The 24,708-nt window shown below is 41.8% G+C and overlaps 1 protein-coding gene across 2 annotated transcripts in view; it reads right to left on the reverse strand.

Annotated features, from left to right (window-relative positions):
• Positions 1-6,205: 6,205 nt before the first annotated feature.
• LOC139415335 (synaptosome associated protein 25a) overlaps positions 6,206-24,708 on the reverse strand; it is a 38,709-nt gene continuing 20,206 nt past the window's right edge. The window contains exons 2-8 of one of the 2 annotated variants that reach the window (XM_071163400.1): positions 22,449-22,593; positions 20,907-20,948; positions 19,096-19,144; positions 16,834-16,951; positions 10,273-10,392; positions 9,182-9,326; positions 6,206-8,650 (exon numbers count right to left, since the gene is read on the reverse strand). In XM_071163400.1, the coding sequence (XP_071019501.1) occupies positions 8,582-8,650; positions 9,182-9,326; positions 10,273-10,392; positions 16,834-16,951; positions 19,096-19,144; positions 20,907-20,948; positions 22,449-22,520 (615 nt within the window). In that variant the 5' untranslated portion in view covers positions 22,521-22,593 and the 3' untranslated portion in view covers positions 6,206-8,581. Of the gene's footprint in view, positions 8,651-9,181; positions 9,327-10,272; positions 10,393-16,833; positions 16,952-17,147; positions 17,266-19,095; positions 19,145-20,906; positions 20,949-22,448; positions 22,594-24,708 lie in introns of both variants that reach the window. The other variant, XM_071163401.1, reaches the window with a different exon arrangement.

Genomic DNA, 24,708 nt, shown 5'->3' on the forward strand with positions numbered 1-24,708 from the left:
TGGCCAATAGAACGGATGGTAGTGGAGGTTTACTCACTCGCCTACGAATTCTCAGAAGGCAGCCCAACCGCCGACCTTTTTTTCTCAGTCTTCAAGCAAGTTACGGGATTTGGGCCCGTTCCTGAGAAAGCAGCATATCCTTCGCTTTGGACTCGTTAAAGAAAAAAAATCTTTGTTTTGTTCGAGGTGAGTAATCGCTGTTCTGATGTCCAGGAGATATTTTTGGTCATAAGAGGAGGAAGCAGCAACATTATGTACAAAATACGTTTTAAAAAAAAGTTACAAACGATGTGAAAAAAACGAACAAAATAGCATAGTTGGTTAGGAGCCCGTAAAACGGCAGCCATCCCCCAGGCGCCATTTAGCTCTAGCTGTCTCTGTGTCTTCGCTGTGGCCTGCTAGCTATGGACAGCCTGATTACATTTATAGGGGGGTCGATATAACCACTGTAGATGACAATGAGTCCTAGCAGGCCAGTTATCTCTGTTATAAATCACCACAAGTTTTAATTACTAGCTCGTAGCACAGCACAAACTGGGAAGGCACTGGGTCAACTATCTATCAGACACAGAGATAGACAGAGAGGGGGAGCCGAATGTATGTTTTCCGCTCACACTCTGGATGTAGGCGAGAGATAGAAAAATTACACATCCTGATTTGCTTGATATTAATAGTTAGCAATTAATACTTAACAAATGGGAGGGTATTTCTGTCCTGTTAGTGTTTGTGTTTTTATGGTTTCCACTCTAGTTCTCTGCAGCTAATCTTGGGCGTATGGTCACCAGAGATGGCTTGAACTGACAAATGAGATAGAGAGATAGCCAGGAGGAGTTTAGAACAAATCCTCATTGTCTCTAAATCATCCTTGCATCTGGGAAACTAAGCCAGGGTGGGGTTAAGACAACAACCCACGTGCAGATAACGACAGGATGAACCCAGAGTGGGTTATGATGCTCCTTGGTCTGCGCGAGGGGGGTTGAACCAACCATGACTGAGCACTGTTCGTGTCAGCTATATATCTGCATTTGTGTAAAGGTTAGGTTACTCGATCCAGCACTCAAGCGTAGGGGGTCGACCAGCCTCATTATTGCAATAATTAATTGATTTTAAATAAAGATGATTGTTTGAAGAAATGACCAAGTCTCTCTCAGTACTGAATTTCCACAACAAGTACCAGATAGGAGCTGCTGAAAGGAAAAAGTCAGCAATGTTGCACTTCAGGGAGTGCACTTGTCATTCATCACACACATACAGTACATACACGTGCACTGGTGTGCGCACACACACACACCCCACATGCCGTCATTGTAAATAAGAATAAGAATGCCTAGTTAAATTAAGGTTAAATAAAAAATAATTTTAAAAATGCACACCATTTTATTACATCCATTTTACAATCACGCAGCCCCATTACACACAGTCACACATATGTTCAACGAGTCAGGATTAGACGTTCACTCATGTTTCTCAAACATCAAATTTCGAAGTTGGCGCAAACGACAAGTGTTTAAGGTTAAGTTTAGGCATTAATTGCACATGTTTAATGTTAGGGTTAAGTTTAAGCATTTACTCCAGCATCTTAAGGTTAGTTTTTAACTCTGAATGGTTAAGGTTTGGGATAGGCTTAAAAAGAATCTCCAAAAACACTTTCTATCGCTGGATTTAAACTTGCAACCTTGGGAAGGTTTGAAAGAAATAAGCTTTTTGTGCTTATGGAACATTTCTGGGATCTTTTATTTAACCTCATGAAACATGGGAACAACACTTCACATGTGGCCTTTATATTTTTGTTCAGTATATTTCTACAAGGGCTGCTCAGATACGACCTTTGCTGTGGCCTGTTAGCTATGGACAGCCTGAGTACATTTAGGGGAACCGATATAGCCACTGTAAATGACAATGAGTGCTAGAAGGCTAGGCAGGCAGGCATGCTTTTGTGATGTTTTGGTCTGGTCTGCTGACTACCAAATGGGGCCCAGAATGTGTCAGTGGGGATGGGTGAATACTAGAAGCAAGAGAGACGGTGGGGAGAGGAGAGAGAGAGGGGGGAAGGAGGGAGAGAGAGGGGGAAAGGGGAGGAAGATAAAAAGAGAGAGCGAAGAAGAGAGAAAAAGAGGCTACAGCATTCACCACAGCTGAGAAAGGGGGGGGGGGCAGAGTAAGAAAGAGACAGGGAAGGGAGAGGAATCAAAATAAATAGAGAGGGCACGAGGGTACAGGACATGAGGGAGGGAAGAGGTTATGTGTTGTGAGAGTGGATTGTGTGAGTGTGTGAAATGAAAAATCAGAGCGGAAGCCAGCTAGGGATGCATGAGATGAGGGATTATGTTAAACAGTGAAGGGATGCCAAACAGTGAAGGAGATATGATTCCAGGGAAGAGGCCAGTTCTCAGTACTGTCTGGGACGATACACACCCCACCCCATACATACAATTTTATTACAGCCATTTTACAACCACACAGCCCCATTACACACAGTCACACATATGGTATACTTCAGCCATTCAACCCTCTTATTCGCTGTATCTCCTCTGAACAGACAGACTTACTGTATTGTGGGATGAGAGCCAGACATCACAACTAGATTACCCTATAATTTGCTGTGTTTAAGTGATCACCACCCACAGTCACGATGCAGGGAGCATCCAAGATGTAAATTACACTGTCTGCATCCCAAACAGCACCCTATTCCCCATTTACTGCACTACTTTTGACTAGGGCCCATATGGTCAAAAGAAGTGCACTATATAGTGAATAAGGTCCCATTTGGGATGCAACCACAGTGAGGGGATAAGGGGCCTGGTGGGTAGCACTTTATTTTACAGTATTTATTCATAGGTTTTAGAAATCAAATGGCCAGTTCTCTTCTGGCTGTGCCGGGTGGAGATTATAACAAAACATGGCCAAGATGTTCAAATGTTCATAAATGACCAGCATGGTCAAATAATCACAGTTGTTGTCGAGGGTGCAACAGGTCAGCACCTCAGGAGTAAATTGGGATGTGTAGAAAGGCCTCTTTAGTGTCCTAAGTTTTCATAACTGTGACCTTAATTGCCTACCGTCTGTAAGCTTTTAGTTTCTTAACGACCGTTCCACAGGTGCATGATCATTAATTGTTTATGGTTCATTGAACAATCATGAGAAGCAGTGTTTAAACCCTTTACAATGAAGATCTGTGAAGTTATTTGGATTTTAACGAATTATCTTTGAAAGACAGGGTCCTGAAAAAGGGACGTTTTTTTGTTGTTGCTGAATTTATATATATATACAGTGCCTTGCAAAAGTATTCGGCTCCCTTGAACTTTGCGACCTTTTGCCACATTTCAGGCTTCAAACATAAAGATATAAAACTGTATTTTTTTGTGAAGAATCAACAACAAGTGGGACACAATCATGAAGTGGAACGACAGTTATTGGATATTTCAAACTTTTTTAACAAATCAAAAACTGAAAAATTGGGCGTGCAAAATTATTCAGCCCCCTTAAGTTAATACTTTGTAGCGCCACCTTTTGCTGCGATTACAGCTGTAAGTCGCTTGGGGTATGTCTCTATCAGTTTTGCACATCGAGAGACTGACAATTTTTTCCCATTCCTCCTTGCAAAACAGCTCGAGCTCAGTGAGGTTGGATGGAGAGCATTTGTGAACAGCAGTTTTCAGTTCTTTCCACAGATTCTCGATTGGATTCAGGTCTGGACTATGACTTGGCCATTCTAACACCTGGATATGTTTATTTTTGAACCATTCCATTGTAGATTTTGCTTTATGTTTTGGATCATTGTCTTGTTGGAAGACAAATCTCCGTCCCAGTCTCAGGTCTTTTGCAGACTCCATCAGGTTTTCTTCCAGAATGGTCCTGTATTTGGCTCCATCCATCTTCCCATCAATTTTAACCATCTTCCCTGTCCCTGCTGAAGAAAAGCAGGCCCAAACCATGATGCTGCCACCACCATGTTTGACAGTGGGGATGGTGTGTTCAGGGTGATGAGCTGTGTTGCTTTTACGCCAAACATAACGTTTTGCATTGTTGCCAAAAAGTTCAATTTTGGTTTCATCTGACCAGAGCACCTTCTTCCACATGTTTGGTGTGTCTCCCAGGTGGCTTGTGGCAAACTTTAAACAACACTTTTTATGGATATCTTTAAGAAATGGCTTTCTTCTTGCCACTCTTCCATAAAGGCCAGATTTGTGCAATATACGACTGATTGTTGTCCTATGGACAGAGTCTCCCACCTCAGCTGTAGATCTCTGCAGTTCATCCAGAGTGATCATGGGCCTCTTGGCTGCATCTCTGATCAGTCTTCTCCTTGTATGAGCTGAAAGTTTAGAGGGACGGCCAGGTCTTGGTAGATTTGCAGTGGTCTGATACTCCTTCCATTTCAATATTATCGCTTGCACAGTGCTCCTTGGGATGTTTAAAGCTTGGGATTTTTTTATTTTTTGTATCCAAATCCGGCTTTAAACTTCTTCACAACAGTATCTCGGACCTGCCTGGTGTGTTCCTTGTTCTTCATGATGCTCTCTGCGCTTTTAACAGACCTCTGAGACTATCACAGTGCAGGTGCATTTATACAGAGACTTGATTACACACAGGTGGATTGTATTTATCATCATTAGTCATTTAGGTCAACATTGGATCATTCAGAGATCCTCACTGAACTTCTGGAGAGAGTTTGCTGCACTGAAAGTAAAGGGGCTGAATAATTTTGCACGCCCAATTTTTCAGTTTTTGATTTGTTAAAAAAGTTTGAAATATCCAATAAATGTCGTTCCACTTCATGATTGTGTCCCACTTGTTGTTGATTCTTCACAAAAAAATACAGTTTTATATCTTTATGTTTGAAGCCTGAAATGTGGCAAAAGGTCGCAAAGTTCAAGGGGGCCGAATACTTTCGCAAGGCACTGTATACATACATACATATATGTACAGTTGAAGTCGGAAGTTTACATACAGTTTGGGCACGTCTACTCATTCAAGGGTTTTTCTTTAGTTGTACTATTTTCTACATTGTAGAATAATATAGAAGACATCAACACTCTAAAATAACATATGGAATCATGTAGTAACCAAAAAAGTGTTGAACAAATCAAAATATATGTTAGATTCTTCAAAGTAGCCATACTTTGCCTTGATGACAGCTTTGCACACTCTTGGCATTCTCTCAACCAGCTTCATGAAGTAGTCACCAAGCATTACCATCTTGAAAGAGTTCCCACATATGCTGAGCACTTATCGGCAGCTTTTCCTTCACTCTGCGGTCCAAATCATCCCAAACCATCTCAATTGGGTTGAGGTTAGGTGATTGTGGAGGCCAGGTCATTTGATGCAGCACTCCATCACTCTCCTTCTTGGTTAAATAGCCCTTACACAGCCCGGAGGTTTGTTTTGGGTCATTGTCCTGTTGAAAATCAAATGATAGTCTCACTAAGTGCAAACCAGATGGGATGGCATATCGCTGCAGAATGCTGTGGTAGCCATGCTGGTTAATTGTGCCTTGAACTCTAAATAAATCACAGATAGTGTCACCAGCAAAGCACCATCACACCTCCTCCTCCATGCATCACGGTGGTGACCAGACATGCAGAGATCATCCATTCCCCTACTCTGCGTCTCACAATATACAATTATGTATCATAATTATGAAACGCCCCATCGCATTCATCTTACTAGTGAGACCTTCCAATGGCCCACCAGATACTGAATCCTGATCCATTTCCAAATGGCACACTATTATCTATATAGCCAGCAGGCGTGAAAAATATTCTGATGTTCCCTTGAGCAAGGCACTTAATCCAAATTTACTCCAGGGGCACCGTACTACTCTGGCTGACCCTGTAGAACAACAAATGTCTCTGCAACTATCATCAACAAACACTGTTTTTTTTTTTGGGGGGGGGGGGGGGGGGGGGGTGGACTGGAAAAGATATGTATCTGTAAAGATGGATGGTATAGTCAAATATGTGTCTTATTTACATGTATAATGTCAGTCACAGTATACATATACTGGGTATTGTTAATGTTGTCATTACATATACTTTTCAATTTACATACAGTATTTATTTCATGTTCATACATCATTTGGTTGTATATCGTGTTGTTGTCATATGTCAGTGTGGTGAATCTGACTGACAGATGAAGAGCAGGTGTGAGTCTATATATACAAAGCCATTGGCCGACAAGAGCAATAAAGATCCATCATGACCAATCACAGAGAATAGGTTTTATTTCTCAATTCAGCTAGCTACAAAATGTTCCACCACTTCAGAACCTGACAGAATACCAAGGGAGTCGTGATACTACATGCGTTTTGAGGACGTCAAATCTCACAATTGAATCTATGGTGTCGTTCAGAGAAGGTGTTTATTCGTTCATCTCAGCGATTTGGTGTGCGTCGCTATACAAATACAGAAGCAAACTAAAAAACATTTTTATGTCATTTTTTGTTTCAGAGTGTTTTTACTATCGTATTCATTAATTTGTATCATTATTATTTTACCATTAATAAACCACACGGGGAGATTAAACAAACACAATGCAGTCCTCTTATAGAAGTAAGGTCTCTCAGAAATACGAGTCTTTGTCTAGCATTTTTTTTCCCCCAGAGCATCCAATACCTATGATACAGTGCCCAACTAGTCCCCCACCTTTCAGCACATATTCAATATCTTCACTGAACTGGATATGAATTTAGAAAAAAACAGCTCCTCATTTTTTCACGATAATCTCTTCACGTGAAGATCATTTTGCATTATTGTACAATGGTCATAGTCTGTAAATATATGTTGATATAAATAGTGGAACTATTGCAAACTTGCAGGAGAGTATGGATCGTTTAACTGTGTCATAATACTGATTATGAGGGAACGAAACATTAGGAACACCTGCTCTTTCCATGACATAGACTGACCAGGTGAATCCAGGTGAAAGCCAGGATCCCTTATTGATGTCACTTGTTAAATCCACTTCAATCAGTGTAGGTGAAGGGGAGGAGACAGGTTAAAGAAGGATGTTTAAACCTTGAGACAATTGAGACATGGATTGTGTATGTGTGCCATTCAGAGGATGAATGGGTAAGACAAAAAAATTGAACTGGGTATGGTAGTAGTTGCCAGGCACACCGGTTTGAGTGTGTTGAGAACGGCAGCGCTGCTGGGTTTTTCACGCTCAACAGTTTCCCGTGTGTATCAAGAATGGTCCACCACCCAAAGGACATCCAGCCAACTTGACACAGCTGTGGAAAGCACTGTCAACATTGATCAGCATCCTTGAGGAACGCTTTCAACACCTTGCAGAGTCCATGCCCTGGTGAATGGAGGCCTTTCTCTGGGCAAAATGGGGTGCAACTCAACATTAAGAAGGTGTCCTTAATGTTTTTGTACACTCAGTGTATATATTTTTAAGACCGCTTTTATGTATAAGGCAAAAGAAATGGACCATTTGTCATGCAGAACGCACAATTAACATCACTTGGATTGCAAAGTCTATTACAGCGAATCTAGTTGCACACTGAACAGTAATGAACCAACGACAGTGATTGTCCTTAAGTGCTTTTTGAATTGACTATAATTTGTAATCATCGTATTTTTTTCCCTCTTCTTCATTTGTCATGACAACATCAAAATAAGGAGCATGACAGCAGCTGATGGAATGATACAGTTTTACAAAGACAATACTGAGATACTGACAAGGGAAACAGCTTGTATAGCATTCCTATTATATTTGTCATCTGGCAGTGTATCGTGCGTTATACAGTATATACAGGTATCTGTCAGAATAAAGGAAACACCATCATAAAGTATCATAGTAGGGCATTGGGCCACCACAAGCCACCAGAACATTTTCAGTGTGCCTTGGCATAGATTCTACAAGTGTGCGGAACTCTATTGGAGGGATGCGACACCATTCTTCCGCAAGAAATTCCATCATTTGTTGTTTTGTTGACGGTGGTGGAAAACGCTGTTCCAAGGCGCCACTCCAGAATCTCCCATCAGTGTTCAATTGGGTTGAGAACTGGTGACTGAGATGGCCATGGAATATGGTTTATTTCATTTTCATGCTCATCAAAACGTTCAGTGACCACCCGCCCTGTGGATGGGGGCATTGTCATCCTGAAAGAGACCACTCCTATCACAATAGAAATGCTTCAGCATAGGTTGAAGGTGATCTCTCAGAATGGCTGTGTATTTATTGTTGTTTACCTTGCCCTCGAAGAGGTTGAATGGACCTAAATCATGCCAGGAAAATGCACTCACAGCAAAACAGAGCCGCCAGAACCCTAATCTACTCAAGTGTTTCTTTTATTTTGGCAGTTACCTGTATTTACTATATTTGATAAAGAGAATAAAACTTCACAAGTGAACTAGAGCCATCGAGTCAGCACTGTATACAATCTTTGGAAAGAATGATACAGAGGATAAGAAATATTTCATTTTACGAGGACAATCATTGAAAAAGCCAGACAAAGGATGCACAGAACAACATTTACAATGTGGGGAGGTGTTATGTGCACATGTGCAAACCTAGAAGGTAAATACCATGTCAATAAATTGCAATTGCGGGAAAAGCAACATGTTCTGGGAGCCTAGCCACTGCCCAGCATCTTAGTGGCCCGTTGGTTGGCTTCGTCAATCCTGGTCTTGTTAGAATCAGCCTGGAGAAGGAAAGGACAGGAAAGGAAAGGAAAGGAAAGGAAAGGAAAGGACAGGAAAGGAAAGGAAAGGAAAGGAAAGAGAAAGAGAAAGAGAGAAAAAAAACGTTATTTGTGTTTGTGGTTCTGTTTGTTTTCTCTTGGAACATTTTGCAGATAATATACGTAGATAATGGCACTGAGATGTGAGGCTATTGAGTCTCGGTTGTCATGTGATGTCAACAAATATTTGAACAACAACTCCTAATAATAGTATATAGACAATAAAAGACCAATAGAGGACCAATAGAGGACTAATACAGACGTGGACATCGATTAAGACAGGCCCCGTACTTCTCTGATTCAGAGGAGTTGGGTTAAATGCGGAAGACACATTTCAGTTGAATTCATTCAGTTGTGCAACTGACTAGGTATCCCATTTCCCTTCCTTTTCCCAACAGAGGACAAATAGAGGACCAATAGAGGACCAATGGAGGACCAACACAGGGCCGATACAGGACAAATAAAGGACCAATAGAGGACTAAGGGCAGTACCTTTTCCATGATCCTGTCGATCTGTCGATTCTGGGTGTCGATCTCATTGCCCATATCCAGGGCCATGTGGCGCAGGTTACCGATGATGCCTCCCACCTGTTCCAGGTTCTCATCCATCTCATTTTCCCGGGCATCATCTGTTACCCTGTGGTTTAGGAACTGAATTAGGCTTGCATGCATTCAAACAAACACGCAGTCATACACGCTCGCTCGCTCGCACACACACACACACACACACACACACACACACACACACACACGTACACTTGTTTTTCTATCCTTTTCGAGACATAAAATTCATTTCCATTCAAAATCCAATTTTCGCTAATGCATAACCCTAATTGTAACTCTAACCACAAACCTAACCCCTAAGCTTAAAATAGCCTTTGTCCTCGCTGGGAATTGGGAAATGTCCTCACGAGGGAGAATCTTCCATCTTTTACTATCCTTGTGGGGACTTTTGGGGATTTCAGGTACCCACAAAGACAGAAGAACAAGACCACACACTACATATGAAATAATATAATTCATAAAGGTAGCCATACATATTTCACCTTTAATTTCTCCTCCTTTGGGGACCTTCGCCTCCCATCAAACTCTCCGTTCCATACAGCTCCCCCAAACTGAAAACAACTGAATATCCCTGCCCCCTACATTAACCACCAACCCACCCGGTCCCTCCACGAACCCCTCCCTTACTTGCCCCCTACATTAACCACCAACCCACCCGGTCCCTCCACGGCCCCCACCCTTACCTGCTCCCTACATTAACCACCAACCCACCAGTTCCCTCCACGGCCCCCTCCCTCACCTACCCCCTACATTAACCACCAACCCACCCAGTCTCTCCACGGCCCCCTCCCTTACCTGCCCCCTACATTAACCACCAACCCACCCGGTCCCTCCACGAACTCCTCCCTCACCTGCCCCCTACATTAACCACCAACCCACCCAGTCCCTCCACGAACCCCTCCCTCACCTGCCCCCTACATTAACCACCAACCCACCCGGTCCCTCCACGAACCCCTCCCTAACCTGCCCCCTACATTAACCACAAACCCACCCGGTCCCTCCACGGCCCCCTCCCTCACCTGCGAACGAATCCTCCACTGATGGCCATCTGTTCGCGGTCGTCCACCACACGGGCAGGCTGGCTGGCCACCACCCCATCCTGGTTGTTCCCCCAAGCCTTGCTGCCGCCACTCTTCATCCTGGGGGGGGGGGGGGGGGAAGAGGAGGGTGAAGCTTAATCACTACTAGATATTTTATCTATCAGGTGTAGTTGTATCATCATGAATTAATCCACCACATAGAAATATGAGAAGCAAGTCAAAGACAACAGACTAACCAAGCAAAGCAGAGAAAGCAGGCATGGGTTTGGTCATTCCTTCATTCTCCAGTCTTAACATTGTTAGTGTGATGCGATGTCATATCTCAATGGTATATAACACACTGTACTCAGGCAAGTTTAGTATGCTGAGACACATACCTTTTCCCAGCTGAAAAATTTGACCTCTTAAGTATTTACATGCATTTTGTAAACAACAGTTGGGATAACTCATTTTTTTCCACCCTCCCCAAAGCATTCCTTCACATTGAAATGCCCCACCCCTTCTCCCCCCTCACAATGGTATCTCCCAGGTTGCATCTGAAATGCCACCCTATTCCCAACACACATCCACTACTTTTGGGAATAGGGTGGCTATATGTGACACAGAACAGAGAGACAAGGGTTTGGCAGACAAGACAACATAGAATAACAGGACTGGACTGCCACATAGTTTGGGGAAGAACTGGAAAAGAAAACAAAGCAGAGGGACATAACAAGAGTACACTTCTTTCTTTAATGTCAAGTATTTTGTTCACGCCGTGAATCTATCTAGGATATGTTATCTTGGGGTGGAAGGTGGCCTAGTGGTTAGAACGTTGCGCCAGTAACTGAAAGGTTGCTGGGTCGAATCCCTGAGCTGACAAGGTATAAATCTGTCGTTCTGCTCCTGAACAAGGCAGTTAACCCCCTTTTCCCTGGTAGGCCATCATTGTAAATACGTATTTGTTCCAAACTGACTGCCTAGTTAAATAAAAAATAATAATATCAGGTAGTTTTAAAGGGATACTTTAAAGGGATGTAGGCAATGGCTGGGTGTCTATGGTATCTACTAGCATGCTAGCAGTTACCATAGACTTCCAGTCATTGTGCTAATGCTAGTTAGCATTTGCACTAATGTTCATTAGCAACTTCATTCAAACTGCACTCAGAGGCATACAAATGGTGTCCACGAGTTGGATATGACTCTGGGGAAGTAGATGATCAAACCAGGAAGTATTCCTTTAAGGTCGATCAGTGAACAGTGCATTATTAAGGCATTCTTGCTCAGATGATGAGGTCTTTGACAAAATGTTTGCTTCCTCTATTTCAGGGGGTAAGTAATATTTATGCAGTACCTGCAGTGCCTTGAGTGCAAGAAATGCCCTTGATAAATTAAATGTAATATTAAGGTAGAAGGTAGAAGGTTTATTTTTAGCAGGTTAACCAAGATGAATTTAAAACAAATTATGTAGCTGTATCTAGATTTGCTATGTACTCTGTCTGACAAAGATCTTAATATGACAGGCAGCTTCTATGGTGGCTTAGGAGGCCCTGGGCGAGTCTATGCTTCAGGCTCCTTTTAATGAGTCTATAAGTACACTGCAGTTGTCAAGATATGAACCACCATCACAAACTGCCTGTCTGTGTGAAATGTATGTCATACTGTGTTTTGTATGCAATTATTAATTTTAATAACATTCAACACGGAGCATAAGAGGACCCTGAGTTATAATGTCCATCTTGACTTCTCTTTCTTTCCTCTCCCTAAAACCATGCCTGTCTTTCCTCTAAGTAACCAAATGGCTTGGTTGGATTAAGCCTTTCTGTAACCTCGAAGCTCGAGGAGGGTAGATATTTCTTGTTTTATCAGACGATGGAGAAGATGGCTGATTCTGACCCCTCCCACTGAGCTAGTATTTATAGAAATGGACTGAGGCGATGATTACACAGACCACTGTGGTAAAACACACACCGTCAGGCACACTGGCGACGCTCCTCTCTCCCTACATTCACTTGACTCAGTTATGTAATACAATTTGTTTTACATGCAACAGTTAGGTTATCCAATTCCTTCGACGTGCCATTTGCAACGTTCTCTATCACTCTCTCGTTTTATGAGGTAAAAATGTGTTGTTGTTTTTTTTAAAGTGAGAAACTCCCAAGTCCCCTGATCAGAGTGAATCTGTTTTAGTAACATACCGTATACCCTCCATGGACTTAGAGCTCTACCTACTGTACTTGGATATGATGTCAATCAGACAACAAGAGAGAAACCTCATCAGGGTTAACTAACCCTTTGACCCACAGGCTCATAGTCCCAATAATCCTACTAGTGAAGAAGATTAAGTTGGATATGGTTGGATGAGGAATAAGAAAAGAGACCTACAATACAGGTTAAATCCAGTGGATCGAGTTCTTGTCTCCAGTATAGATCTAGATATCTAGAACGAAGCCCTGGGTTTCAGTCAACAGGGTATCTTGCCTACAGTATGTATGATCTGGCTGACCTAGATCTGCGCTGCTTCCCTGGGGCTGCATGGGAAGAAGGGGGCACACAGCTACCACTGTGCTCTGTGGGAGTGGCGGTAGGCTACTGCATAGGCAATGCAGCGTGGTATCCACTCGTTTTTAGAATAGTCATTTGGTTTTAGTAGCCTATCATAACCTGTTTGCGTCTGGGACCAAGAGACTGAATAACAGCTTCTATCTCAAGGCCATCAGACTGTTAAATAGCCATCACTAGCACATTAGAGGCTCCTATATACGTACATAAACTTGAAATAACTGTCCACTTTAATAAATGGAACACTAGACACTTTAATAATGTTTATATATTTTGCACTATTCATCTCATATGTATATATAATTCTATTATATTCTACTTTACCTTAGTCTATGCCGCTCTGGCATTGCTCGTCAATATATTTATATATTCTTAATTCCATTCCTTTACTTAGATTTGTGTACATTGGGTATATGTTGTGAAACTGTTAGACATTACTCGTTAGATATTATTGCACTGTTGTTAGATATTACTGCACTGTTGTTAGATATTAGTTGTTAGATATTACTACACTGTTGTTAGATATTACTGGTTAGATATTACTGCACTGTTGTTAGATATTACTTGTTAGATATTACTGCACTGTTGTTAGATATTAGTTGTTAGATATTACTGCACTGTTGTTAGATATTAGTTGTTAGATATTACTGCACTGTTGTTAGATATTACTGCACTGTTTTTAGATATTACTGCACTGTTGTTAGATATTACTGCACTGTTGTTAGATATTAGTTGTTAGATATTACTGCACTGTTGTTAGATATTACTGCACTGTTGTTAGATATTACTGCACTGTTGTTAGATATTAGTTGTTAGATATTACTGCACTGTTGTTAGATATTAGTTGTTAGATATTACTACACTGTTGTTAGATATTACTGGTTAGATATTACTGCACTGTTGTTAGATATTACTTGTTAGATATTACTGCACTGTCGGAGCTAGAAACACAATCATTTTGCTACACCCACAATAACTTCTGCTAAACACATGTACAGTATGTGACCAATAACATTTGATTTGATTAAAAATGAATGTTATTTTGTGTTTATTATTATCACAATTACTGATTATCCCTTATTCTCATTTTTTCCAGTCACTACCATAATAGTGGCAAATTAATGGGACCCAATTTAGCACCCAATTATATGACAAGTAACAGGAGTTCATCATGAACATCATCAGCTTCATTTTTTCAACATGTGTACCATTAATATGAGCTGCATCATCAGCATGCATGGCATTCAATGGTCATGCTCTCCAGTCATTCCAGTCAGTAGTCATTCGTGGATTGGGTGTGCAGAGTTCACAGTTGCAGGGAGAGAGACAGAGATCTGTCTGCATGACGTGCAATTACTGATCTGTTCTGCAGATCTCAGGTTATTTGGGTGTCTGACCATGTGGTATTTACATGCAGATGAAGAAAACTGACAAGCAGTCCTGGAATCTTATAGTGGCTTAGATCGAAACTATAGTGGCTATGCAAGTAATAGTAACTATAGTGGCTATGCAAGTAATAGTAACTATAGTGGCTATGAAAGTAATAGTAACAAAAGTAAGTGGCTATGAAAGTAATAGTGGCTACAGTGGCTTTGATAGTCCGGCAAGAGGAGGGAGGAGAATGGTGCTGTTACGTGACGATACGTTTGCTTGGACGAGAAGGGATCTTGGAGAATGGCACTTAGAATATGGTGTTTGGAGAAGGGTGCTTGGAGAAGGGTGCTTGGAGGAAGGTGCCTGGAGAAGCCCCTGCTGATGAGTTTTGGCCTGATCTATAGGAGGATAGGAGTCAAGACTTTTGGTAGGTTGGTGTGTTCAGGGGCCATAGAAAGTCTCTCCTGTCTGTCTAACATTAATAGTTAGGGACAGCAAGTGTTTGGACATTTGTGGGCAGTATTCAGCTTGGCTATTATGCTGTTGAGGAGAACTCCAATATAGTCTACATGCTGTATAAGCTAACAATGCATTGTTAAGGGGTTGAGAAACTTCCATACACTGTTCTCACACCTTTGTTGATTGTTGGCTGTGACAGATGGGCCTGTGGGGAGCTCCCGAGCCGAGTCTGGGGCTTCCACAAGATATTCTGGGATATGTCTAGAGGCCTGTCCGGATTATTACCAGAGTGAGACCCATGAGGACCTGAGGCTCCTGTCAGTCACCACTGTGTGTGTGTGTGTGTGTGTGTGTGTGTGTGTGTGTGTGCAGAACGTGTGTGTGACATCATGTTGTGTGTGTGTGCACATATATTACCAGTCAAAGGTTTTGACACACCTACTTATTCAAGGGTTTTTCTTTATTTGTACTATTTTCTACATTGTAGAATAATAGTGAAGACATCATAACTATGAAATAACACATATGGAATCATGTAGTAACAAAAAAAGTGTTAAACAAATCAAAATATATTTTTGATTTTAGATCTTCAAAGTAGCCATACTTTGCCTTGATGACAGCTTTGCACACTGTTGGCATTCTCTCAACCAGCTTCATGAGGAATGTTGGAATGATTTCCCAACAGTCTTGAAAGAGTTCCCACATATGCTGAGCACTTGTTGTCTGCTTTTCCTCCACTCTGCGGTCCAACTCATCCCAAACCATCTCAATTGTGTTGAGGTCAGGTGATTGTGGAGGCCAGGTCATTTGATGCAGCACTCCTACACTCTCCTTCTTGGTCAAATAGGCCTTACACATTTTGGGGTTGTGTTGGTTCATTGTCCTGTTGAAAATCAAATGATAGTCCCACTAAGCGCAAACCAGATAGGATGGCGTTTCGCTACAGAATGCTGTGTTAGCCATGCTGGTTAATTGTGCCTTAAATTCTAAATAAATCCCAGACGGTGTCACCAGCTAAGCACCCCCACACCATCACACCTCCTCCTCCATGCTTCACGGTGGGAACCACATGTGCGGATATAATCCATTCACCTACTCTACATCTCACAAAGATGTAGTCTGCGTCTCACTCTGCGTCTCACAAAAATCTCATATTTGGACTCATCAGACCAATGGACAGATTTCCACCATGTCCATTGCTCATGTTTATTGGTCCAAACAAGTCTATTGTTCTTATTGGTGTCCTTTAGTAGTGGTTTCTTTGCAGCAATTTGACCACGAAGGCCTGATTCACGCAGTCTCCTCTGAACAGTTGATATTGAGATGTGTCTGTTACTTGAACTCTGCAAAGCATTAATTTGGGCTGCAATCTGAGGTGCAGTTAATTGCCCATTTCTGAGGCTGGTAACTCTAATGAACGTATCCTCTGCAGCAAAGGTAACTCTGGTTCTTCCTTTCCTGTGGCGGTCTTCATGAGAGCCAGTTTCATCATATCGCTTGATGGTTTTTGCGACTGCACTTGAAGAAACTTTGAAAGTTCTTGAAATTTTCCGGATTGAATGACCTTAATTTGTTAAGGTAATGATGGACTGTCGTTTCTCTTTGCTTATTTGAGCTGCTCTTGCCAAAATATGGAATTGGTCTTTTACCAAATAGGGATATCTTCAACTGATAGGCTCAAACGCATTAAGAAGGAAAGAAATTCTACAAATTAACTTTTAACAAGGCACACCTGTTAATTGAAATGCATTCCAGGTACCTCATGAAGCTGGTTGAGAGAATACCAAGAGTGTGCAAAGCTGTCATTAAGGCAAATGGTGGCTACTTTGAAAAATATAAAATATAAAATAAATGTAACACTTTTTTGGTTACTACATAATTCCATGTGTTATTTCATAGTTTTGATGTCTTCACTATTATTCTACAATGTCGAAAATATTAACAATAAAGAAAAACCCTGGAATGAGTAGGTGTCCAAACTTTTGACTGGTACTATATGTGTATGTGTGAGTGTGTGTCAAGAGGTCTTACGAGAGGATCAGAGGATTGAGGGGAGGAGTCAGTCTGGTTAGAGCTTGAGCAGACTAACGCACTGCTGGCCACTATGACGTCACTTCCACCTTGGTTAATGGCAGGCAGGCAGGCAGGCAGGCAAGCATCACCTACTTGTTACATGGGCAGGAGCAAATACCACAGAATTTTCCTAGATCGTTCAAATTCTTTTCTGCATCCTTCATGTCCTTATTGATTTGGTCCATTCCCTCTTCGATGCGCTCCAGTTGCTCTGATTAAACACAAGTAATTTATCCCCCACAGAACGAAGCACGGGAGAAGAAAAGGAAAGGAAAGGAAAGAACGGAAGGAGGAGAGAAGACAAAGAAGAGAAGACAACAGATTCAGACACTCACTGTGACAAAAGGGGGAAAAAATGGACGCCACCACAAGTGAAGAACCTTTGGGCTCGTTGGGTCAGTACCTACTTGTTACAGGGACATATGATAAGACCACAGCATTTCCCTAAATCTTTTAAACTTTTCTCGGCCTCCTTCATGTCTTGGTTGATATGGTTCATGCCATCTTCAACACGATCGAGTTGTTCTGGTCAGGACAAAGGGATGACAGCAGTGGAATGAATTTTATTGACTATTTGACAGAAAGATATGAGTCATGAGCAGCATTGAGCTGTATACAATAATATAATCTATATGAGTTTCTATTGTGTGCATGCATCAGTAAACTGGTATAATATGTGATGATGGATCTTCACGCCAGAGAGTACTGGGTACTGAATAAAGTTAAAACTGAGACTGTCAGTTGCAGTCTCAGTTATTCTTTAGATTTTCATTTTACAGAAAGAAGCCTTTTAGTGTTGAAAAGTACGCAAAACAAAATATTTGTGGTTTATTACTCATTGGTGAGGGGATTTATTATTTTTTAAATCTAAAGATACCATCATCAACGGTTTGCCATGGCTGTAGCATCACGGCAAATCTGAAATCCTACCGATCCTATACTACAGTATCATTCCCCTAGGAGATGAGCTGTTTGTGGGCAGTGTGGACATTGGGTCAAGGCATGAATATGGTAGCTGGATGGATGTTATTGGTGTGATGTCGTGCAGGGTTGGGGTCAATTCAGTTATCAATACAGGCAATTCATCAGAAAGTGTATCATGACTTAAAATGGACCATCTTTTATATGAGGATTCTTCAACTTATAAATTGCAAACAAAATGTATGGGAGGGGATTAATGATAGCGGGTAGGTGGGTGGATGGACAACTCTGATGTTCGGGTTTAGGAGGTTGCGTATGAATTACGTGCAGCACGTGTTATAGTAAGATGAGGTTGGAAAGTAGAGTAGAGTAGGTCAGGAATGCAGTCAAGGCTTAAGCCAATTGATAATGTCCACCTTTGTAAAAAATCCCCGGCATGCTTTTATACAACTAAGTCATGTGACCTTTACTTGAACAGCGGCGACTAAGAGGAATGTCAAATGGAAATAAGGTGATGTTGAACGGGTATTTTTCTTCCGCTCAGTATCAACATAATCAATTTCTTTGCTAGTAGAACATTTGTTCACAAACCCTATATTTTTCATTCCCTTTTTAATTGATTTAATCCTGTGACTGATTCAAGCCTTGTGTACGGCATCAGTCCAGGCTTCTCCACTACGGCACCGTCAATAAGCGGAAGTCAGAGAGCAGCTAAACAGGCTTACAGCCACCTCAGCGACCAGACAGCAGTCTAAATTGGCTTCGTGGAGGCAGCGCTGGACGGATGGACTGCAGAAGGAAGGGATGAGTAGTGGATAGAGGGATGATGATAGAGGAATGAGCAGATTACTTTGAGAGTGTCATTAAGGTCCTCGGTCAGTGGGGTTTCCCCAAAAAGGAACTGATTACTGCAGTCTCACCAGCCAATCAGAAGACTGGGTTGAGGCTAATGCCTTCTGGCAAGACAATTATGCCCTCTAATCAATCCCTCCAAGCACAACAAACCAGTAGTAATGCCAGGGTTTAGGCCCTGCAATTATTTTCTCTAAATCACATTTGTTATTGGTCATTATCAGGTGTAAATCATGTCTATATTCTTTTTTTTTTGGGGGGGGGGGGGGGGATTGGCCACTTAATGGATTACGAGCAAGTGCACAGGAAACAATTCAACCGTCAAGAAAATCTCTGTTTGTTTACATGGGTATCTAAAATATTGCTATTTGAGTGTTTTTGTACCTTCATCCACATATCTGTCTATTTCAATGCACAAGGCCCTTGAAAATAACTCAAGTTGAAATATGAAGCAGAATCTGTCATTCTAGCTAGCCACTTCAAAGCATGCACTGTTAAGTTATTCATAGCAAAAAGTCAGATGCAAGGCGGGGCACAAAGTCCTATTGGTTTTCCCTCCCAGAAGACCCATCCAACACTTACCTCCTTGCTCGTCCAACATAACCAAAGTCCTGATACCAGCATCTTTACTCTACTCCCCGAATAACCGCGGAGAAGAAGGAAGGGGTGAGAGGAAGAAGGAAGGGATGAAAAGGAAGGAAACAAGGAGAAAGAGAGAGGTAGGATCAGTAAGGGAGTATACAGAAGCCATGTAGAATGGAGATTAGAGGGCAAGGCAACGTGATAGTAAAACAGGATGACACCGTCAGAGACACCTCACGCTTTAGACAAAGTTAGATCAAGGTCTTGCAATTTGCTCAACAACAAAAAATCTCACAATAGGGGTAACACTGTCCGAATCGCAACAGCCTGATAACATTAGCATATTCGTACAGGAGGAGAGTATCAACGTTTGAGGCGAGCAATACGCAGCCACTGCAGTGTATAAATATTTGTTAATTTTTTTTTGTCATTTTGTAGATGCTCTTATCCAGAGCAATTAGGGGATTTGAACCAGCAACCTTTTGGTTATTGGGCCAGCAAGCTTAACCACTAGGCTACCAGCCACCCTATAATTTATGCTGTAAATTAGCATTCGGGTTCCCAGAGAAATCCCAAAGTAGTAAATAATGACTCCCAGGGGTTCTAATCAAACACGATCCCCATCCTGCACTGCACGGATCCCTTCAGCTCTGCTCAACACTACCACGTTATGCAAACCATATAGATGGAGATGGATACACCTTGATTCCGTCATTAAGTATTTGGAAATGCAGTTGCTTATTTGTTTGCATGAAAAATAAAATGTTCTCACCTATTTGTTATGATGATTGAGAGAGAGAGAGACAACAACTAAAATCAAACAGAATCTGTGCTCCAAACCAGTGTGGTGACACACTCTTATCGCTGAACAATTATCACACATAATCATCTGATTAATCATAGCAGTCTGACTAATGTGTCCCTCTATTCCTCTCTCTCTCATCCTTTATAGCTCCCTCTCTCCGCTCTCCTTCTTTTTCTCCTCTTAAGTCTTCCCTTTCGCCAGACAGCCCCTCCCTCTATCTTCACAGACGCTCGTCTGTTTGTCACGTCTGAGGTGCTGGTATCTTTCTCTCCCTCTTTCCCTCCAGTATTGACAGGGAGGTGCTGGTATCTTTCTCTCCCTGTCTTCCTCCAGTATTGACAGGGAGGTGCTGGTAACTTTCTCTCCCTGTCTTCCTCCAGTATTGACAGGGAGGTGCTGGTATCTTTCTCTCCCTCTCTTCCTCTAGTATTGACAGGGTGGTGCTGGTATCTTTCTCTCCCTCTCTTCCTCCAGTATTGACAGTGAGGTGCTGGTATCTTTCTCTCCCTGTCTTCCTCCAGTATTGACAGGGAGGTGCTGGTATCTTTCTCTCCCTCTCTTCCTCCAGTATTGACAGGGAGGTGCTGGTATCTTTCTCTCCCTCTTTTCCTCCAGTATTGACAAGGAGGTGCTGGTATCTTTCTCTCCCTCTCTTCCTCCAGTATTGACAAGGAGGTGCTGGCATCTTTCTCTCCCTCTCTCCCTCCAGTATTGACAGGGAGGTGCTGGTATCTTTCTCTCCCTCTCTCCCTCCAGTATTGACAGGGAGGTGCTGGTATCTTTCTCTCCCTCTCTTCCTCCAGTATTGACAGGGAGGTGCTGGTATCTTACTCCCCCTCTCTTCCTCCAGTATTGACAGAGAGGTGCTGGTATCTTACTCATATCAATACCATGCACTGTTCTGAGGCAGATACTGTACAGTACACTAAGAGCTGTGACACAGCTTGCATTGTATTCTGGCTTGGCGTTGTGAACACTGTAAGTATGAATGGTGTCTTTCTCTAACCTCTTCCACCAGCTGTAGCATACGACGAGTGCTCTCCAGCGACTGTGGACAGAAAGGAGAAGAAAGTTAGAATTGGAAAGCATGAGAAGACATGACAGATATGAGTGGAGACAGAGATGTAGGTTGACGAAGCTCCATAGACATCACTCCCTGTGTTTGTGAAATGGAATTGCCTGGAATTGGGACGTAGACACTGGAATCGATAACCAATACAATGAACATGATGATCATTTGGAAAGCTAATGAATTATTTGTCATTTCATACATATTCCATTGATAAGAAAATGTCAATATAATGTGCATCAGTAGGTTGAATGGCGAAAATACAACTCTGATGTAACTACCCGCAAAAGGGAGTCAGTCAGTTATAATATATGTTTTCTTTAGAGGCACAGAAACCATCACAACTATACTGTGGAATCAATACTTTTCAAGATGTGGAACTATTAAAGAACTTGCACTGTAAATGTATTTGAATTCAAATAAGATTTTTAAAAAACAGTGCTTCTAATTTTTTGTATCATTCAAAGCGATATAAACCCTGTTTTTAAATAACTGCATAAAGTCTGCTTTGATAGCTTAGGATCCCAGACCCCTTCTCAACCTCTACAATTGATGGCTAGCTAGCAAACAAACTATTTTGAATACTTCTCAGAAAACCAAATATTTGAAGGTAATTGAATATATGCAAGTTATAAAATAATATATATATATATTTATTTGATGGATGCCAAATACTTGATGAAGACCCTAAAACTACAACAGTTAGTTGAATTAGTCTAAATATATTATCATAAGCACATGGTTTGGAGGGCTCTTAGATATGAATAATAATATAGCCTATAGCCTAGAATTAATTACATGAGGGACATGGAATCAATTCAACATTGGAGTAGACCACTTTTACAGCTTCAAAATAATTAACAAATCATAGTTACAACTATAATTATCCTAGGTCTGGCACACACATAAACTAACACTTATCCACACGCACGCACACACACACACACACACACACACACACACACACACACACCACTATTATGTAAGAACGGAACCAGGTGGACTCTCCCTCCACCTGACACACAGACCCTGGTATTGCACAGTCGGAGCCAGGAGTTGTAAGCCCGAGGCTGGGGCCATCAGCATGTTACAGTACCCTCCCTGTGCATCTGCCCTGCTTGTCCTCTACAGGAGCTGGCTGCTGCTGACAGGAGGAAGTCATCTAGTGGGGCTAGATTGTGATACAATGTGTGATACTGTCAAATGTATTCGTAAAAAAAACCAAGAAGGATTTGACTGGATCTGTTTAAGTTGATTTTATGTCAAGAGGAGATTGAGAAATTCACATTTCCTCAATTCTACAGCTAAAACATACAGATGTTTTAATTCTATAGCTAAAGCATACAGATGGTTTTGAAGTGTAGTTGCATATGCCTACATTTGGATGATTTTCTGTGTAGGCTTGAGTGTCTCTCAGGTGTCTAAAAATCTGTTGGAAATGTGGTATACAGTAGCATTGGTTGGGGCTGTGCTGCTCACCTCATCTCCAAGCTGGTCGGCGCGTTGCTGCATATCCGACAGCTCGTTGCGCATGTCCAAGTCTTCAGCCATAGCTGCTGGCTGTGCGTGGTGGAGCTGGTCTCCAACGGGGAAGAGTAGGTTCTAATGGGAGGCCGGGGATAGGCTAGAGGTGGAAAGGAGATACAAAACAACAACCATTAGCATGCTACAGTCTTTAGCACTGTAAGCTAAACAATAGTCTTTATCCCGCTAAGCTAACCGACATAACGTAGCATGCTAAGCTAAGCAACTACTTTTAGCGTGCTAAGCTAAGCCAAATAAGTATGTTCCCAAAGCTAAGGCTACGTTTCAACGTCCATACTAGAATATCACAGAATACATGTTTAAAACACTTGAGTGTACAAAACATAAGGAACACCTTCCTAATATGAGTTGCACCCCCCTTTTGCCCTTAGAACAGCCTCAATTCATTTGGGCATGGACTCTACAAGGTGTCGAAAGCGTTCCACAGGTATGCTGGCCTGTGTTGACTCCAATGCTTCCCACAGTTGTATCAAGTTGACTGGATGTCCTTTGGGTGGTGGACCATTCTTGATAGTGACACACGGGAAACTGTTGAGCGTATTAAAAAAAAACAGCAGCGTTGCAGTTCTTGACACACTCAACCCAGTGCACCTGGCACCTACTAACATACCCCGTTCAAAGGCACTTAAATATTTTGTCTTGCCCATTCACCCACTGAACGGCACACATACACAGTCCATGTCTCAATTGTCTCAAGGCTTAAAAATCCTTCTTCAACCTGTCTCTTCCCCTTCATCTACACTGATTGAAGTGGATTTAATAAGGGATCATGGCTTTCACCTGGATTCATCTGGTCAGTCTATGTCATGAAAAAACCTAATGTTTTGTTCATTCAGTTTTGTGCTCCAGTGCACTGTTAGTGTGGATATATCAGTCTTTTTGGGAAGGGTGCTACATCATGGATTTTTATGAGATGTGTTTTTGCCCAATGTCACAGTAATTGAATTGAATTTGAATCTGTTAAGAGATTTTATCAAGGTTTAACATGAATGATTAAATAATTCTACTCAGAAACTTAATCATTAGGGATTAGAGGTTATGTAGCATGGATAAGGGGTAATTGGAAATGATAACCATTGTGGAAGAAGGAATGTATGTGTGTGTCTAAAGTAAGCAAAGAGAATCATTAACCTATGTTTGAACCGACTCAGCTATAACTCTGTGGCGATAAAATAAGACAGTGAGAGCCCCTTCAGGTTTTCCTTATCTGGAACTGTCTGCTAGGTGGTAATAGACTATGGTGAGACTTCAGGAGTTAATCCAGGTATAGTGTGTCAGGTATGTGCGCTAGTGAGTTGGAATGAACTTTTGAACCTGCTTTGTCCTGGTCGAGAGGAGGAGAGACATTTTAAAACCTATGACGTCATATGTGATATATAAGCTGTTGTACATGGTTCTATGAGCAGCGCTCTCAAGAATAAATGCTATTGGCTAATTTTGGTAGACTGGTCTCTGTCTATTTTATGCAAATTAGGATCTTACAAATTCTTAGAAACAGACAGAGTGATTTTAATTGAATTGGTTAATGAACACACATAGGAATTGTTAAATTCTTTTGACAGAATCTACCCAGTTTCTTCCCCCCCAAAACAAATATTTTTGTTTGATCTCATAAGCATTATTTTCTTGGATCTCAAGTGAATGAACGGCAGTCTCTTTTCCAGCTGCAGTTAGAACCCAGTATAATAGAGGATGAGTGACTACAACAGCGTTTGTTCCACTCAATGAAAGGGAAGCAGAGCCATTGATGTTTGTAGAAGCATGGCAGTCTTAGAGAGTTGTGTCGGTGGAATAGTGTGGATTAGCTAGCTAGCACACCAGACGTAAATGTTCTGCTGCAAGCCCGTGCCGTGTTCTCCTGTAGACAAGCGTCATGAGAGTTTCAATCACACACCAGACAGGGGTTTGATCGTTCCTCAGCAGCAACGACCCACACTCACTAAGGGAATGATGACATGAAGTGATTAACTTACTGTAGCTCAGTTGGTAGAGCATGGCTCCTGCAACGCCAGAATAGTGGGTTTGATTCCCGGGACCACCCATAGGTTAAAAATGTTTGCATACATGACTGTTAGTCACTTTGGATAAAAGTCTGTAAAATTGCATATACTATCATAATAATACAAAGGAAGTGCAATCATAATGGTATGCATGCAGCATACCACCCTGCATCCCACTGCTGGCTTGCCTCTGT

The sequence above is a fragment of the Oncorhynchus clarkii genome, chromosome 8 (assembly GCF_045791955.1).
Source record: "Oncorhynchus clarkii lewisi isolate Uvic-CL-2024 chromosome 8, UVic_Ocla_1.0, whole genome shotgun sequence".
Taxonomy (NCBI): domain Eukaryota; kingdom Metazoa; phylum Chordata; class Actinopteri; order Salmoniformes; family Salmonidae; genus Oncorhynchus; species Oncorhynchus clarkii.